Here is a 3,182-nt window from a genome sequence, read left to right as displayed (position 1 = left end):
CTGCTGAGAATGGCCTACTCTGTTCTGGGCTTGCTGGGAGGAAAATGCAGCTCTGCTATGAGGAAATAGGGCTATTATGTAAACATGCCTAATTAACAAATACCTTACTGAAGTCGAGAAAAGACAAGGCCCACATACAGATCCTAGTTGAGGAATGAGGGAACAAGCATTCCAACTGTCTTGGTCCTTAGCTGTCAGAAATAATCTACGGGAATCCACCCACTCGCAGACTGAAGTAACAAAGTCCCCCACCTTATCATTCAGAACTGGGAGGAAATTTGATAGAAGTTATGAGAGATCAACCACAAGGCAAGAGAAAGGAACTCCTTGCAGCTGATACTGAGACTACTCAGGGCTACTAGAATTTATAGCTACTTTTCCTGAAGAGTGTGATTGGAAGGACTTTGGCTGCTCTGTTAAGAAACAAATACCTTACCACATCACCTGGGCTGTGACGAATTACCAGCATGTAATCATCATTCTCTTTAGAGTACCAGTTTAAGATACCTGCTGTATTGCACATGGACTGAAAAGGGACAGAAACAGAAGACTCAAAAACAATTCTATTTACACCTGTGAACTTCCCCAAAAGGTACTTCCTAGAGCAGAGGACTTAGTACTGCTATGACCTTAGCCTTCTGAAGAGGTAAAGCTGAGAATCAAAAAAAGTAAGGACACAAGGCCATATAGTCCTCTGCGCTTTTAGGTGGGGGAATGTACAGGTGGCTGGCTAATGGCTATTCAGCCTAGAAGACAAGAAACAGGAGATGTAGTAAGTTGAACACAGTGATACAATTGTGTTGAATGTAACAAACTGCAGACAGTTGTATCTAGCAAATTACAGCTTAGAGTAACAAAGACCAGAACTCCTCAGACACTAATCAGTGGGCCACTGCTGAAGTGAAATCTTGAGGAGGTTCAAGCAGAACTTTTGCAACTGGTAAAAAAACAAAATTATCTTGGGTTATAGGAAGGACCAAACTTATGGGATGCAACAGGGACTGCAGGATGTGTAAAACTTATTATGCAGTGTTTAGGGGGAGGATCAAAGGAGGAATCGAGGTGGATAAGTGGAAAAAGAACCATGGGTAGGGGGGAGAGAGGGGACTCCAATCATATGTTAGCTGGCTGCTGGTCAGTACACTGCTGTGTCTGATCACTGCCATCCCTTCTATCTATTTACTAAACATATTCCTAAATATTCTCCCCACAAGTGAGTGGACTGCTAGTGAACTTCTAGTCTACTAATGTGTGAGGAGGAGCAAAACACAGTCTGGAAAGACTCAAGATTCCAGCCAGAAACTGGCTAAAAAGCCCTGGGTCTGGGCACAGACACCAGAAAGACTTTAGGCCTGGCAGACACCAGAGACATCTGTGAATGTGAGTATGCATGAGAGTTGAGCGTGGGTATAGATATATTCCACTAGCAAACTTTTGTGGTGTTCATGCTGTTTATGTTTACCTCTTAAAGGTTCTTTACCTGTGATTCTGTTTGTGGCCAGCACATCACAACACACACACACATCACTGCAATTCATGCTCAGCCGTGCTACCGGCTGAACCTGGGAATGGTCCGGCAGCCTCACACCGAGCAACCAGGATCCCCTGGGTGCTGCTGCCTACCGCTTCTGCCAACTGCTTAATGGGAACACAAGTACTTTAAAAAAACAGAACTGGCTGGTGCTAATAGAATAATCCAGACTCCCCAAACCCGAGTAAAGTCAATTTGGTTTGAGGGAAAGAAGTAGGCAATACAGTAATTTATTTTATTCTTGTAACAGAAAGAACATTATAATGGTGAAAAAAATAATATAACCTGAGTACAGGCAAGAGTATTGGCTGACACTTGAAAGGAGGGGGAAAAAACTGCAATATTCTTTAATCTTTTACCATTCAAATCAAAACATGGAAGCATTAGAAGATGCCACTGAAAATGCTTTGAGAATTAACATGTAAGCAGCAAACTGAGTAAACTCATGGAACGTTTTCTAAGTGTTGCCCACAAATGTTCCTGGGAACCAAACCCAGTTCATAATTGCTCACCTCAGGTTTGGATTCTAACTCATCCGATAACATTGATTCAAGTGTCCGATTCCTGCAGCTGTCCTCAGCAAGGCACAGATTTTTTTTTTTTTTGGTTCAGAGAGAACACTCCCTGCTTATTCTCATATTTTCCTAAGTGTAAAACAGTGTGGTGGTCCTTCTGCAAGAAGCTGTGTTGTGCAAATATTCAATTTAACCTAAAACAACAAAAAAGGAAATATAAAGAGAGAGGAACCAAAAAACAAGAGCAAAGCTAAAGGAAGCAAGCAGATGTTGCATGTAACCGTAAAATATACTTTGAAGTACTGGGAAAACTCATTTACCCTGGTTCCTGCATTTCTGTTGTCATTGAGTCGGCAAAATAACAACCTAACACTGCGAAATTAGTTTTCAAAGGCTATTTACCACATTTTCTTTGCAATAGCTCATTTTCAACGGAAAATTGAATCATTTGTCCTGGAAACTTATGGGATCAACTGAAAATCACATAAAGCGCGCAAAAGACAAGGAGGCTGAATTCCCAGCCTGCAAAACAGTGGAATTATGCAAATTGTTGATGAAAGACAGCCATATACAAACAACCTGTCACCAGGACACCTCTGCTTTTCCTGTCTGTTAAGATGTTACATTTCTGATTATGAGAAATATCTTGATGAACACAGGTAGGTTAGAAGTTACTTCATAAGCACCTGTACAATGTTTCTTCTTTGGGCTACAAGGGAAAATAAGAACATGTTTGTGTCTATTTTTGCCTACTGAGAAGGCACTCGGACACTAGCGATGGGAGAAGAAAGTGAACTACGTGCAGTCCTTGCCCCCCCTTCCACCACAATTACAAATCTATTGACTATATTAAAAAATGAGAAGAGTGGATCAGCTAAAAAGAGAACCTAAAGCCTCCCTCTAGTACTCCTGACAGCAAGCAGTGCGGCACGAGATACTCCGTGCAGGAGCCTCACCTCCTGCCGCCAAGGGACAGGAGAACAAACGCAGTGAAAGCAGGGTAACTCGGACCAACGCACGCGAGCCGGGGCTCGGGAATATTCCCGCTGGTTCACCCGCTGCCCCCTTTCAGCCCGCGCCCGGGAGGGCGGGACCCGAGCGACCCACGGAGACGAGAGCCGGAGCTGCCAGGCCCG

At 43.4% G+C, this 3,182-nt stretch overlaps 1 protein-coding gene across 1 annotated transcript in view; it reads right to left on the bottom strand.

Moving 5' to 3' along the window:
• ZNF410 (zinc finger protein 410) overlaps nucleotides 1-3,102 on the bottom strand; it is a 19,024-nt gene extending 15,922 nt beyond the window's left edge. Inside the window, exons 1-2 of the mRNA XM_009319382.1 lie at nucleotides 3,003-3,102; nucleotides 2,044-2,240 (exon numbers count right to left, since the gene is read on the bottom strand). Of these exons, the coding sequence (XP_009317657.1) occupies nucleotides 2,044-2,076 (33 nt within the window). The 5' untranslated portion in view covers nucleotides 2,077-2,240; nucleotides 3,003-3,102. The remainder of the gene's footprint in view (nucleotides 1-2,043; nucleotides 2,241-3,002) is intronic.
• Nucleotides 3,103-3,182: the final 80 nt, after the last annotated feature.

This window comes from Pygoscelis adeliae, unplaced genomic scaffold (genome assembly GCF_000699105.1).
Source record: "Pygoscelis adeliae isolate BGI_AS28 unplaced genomic scaffold, ASM69910v1 Scaffold71, whole genome shotgun sequence".
NCBI classification, from domain to species: domain Eukaryota; kingdom Metazoa; phylum Chordata; class Aves; order Sphenisciformes; family Spheniscidae; genus Pygoscelis; species Pygoscelis adeliae.
The sequence above is the reverse complement of the archived record's forward strand: the minus strand, read 5'-3'. Positions and strand labels throughout refer to the sequence as shown.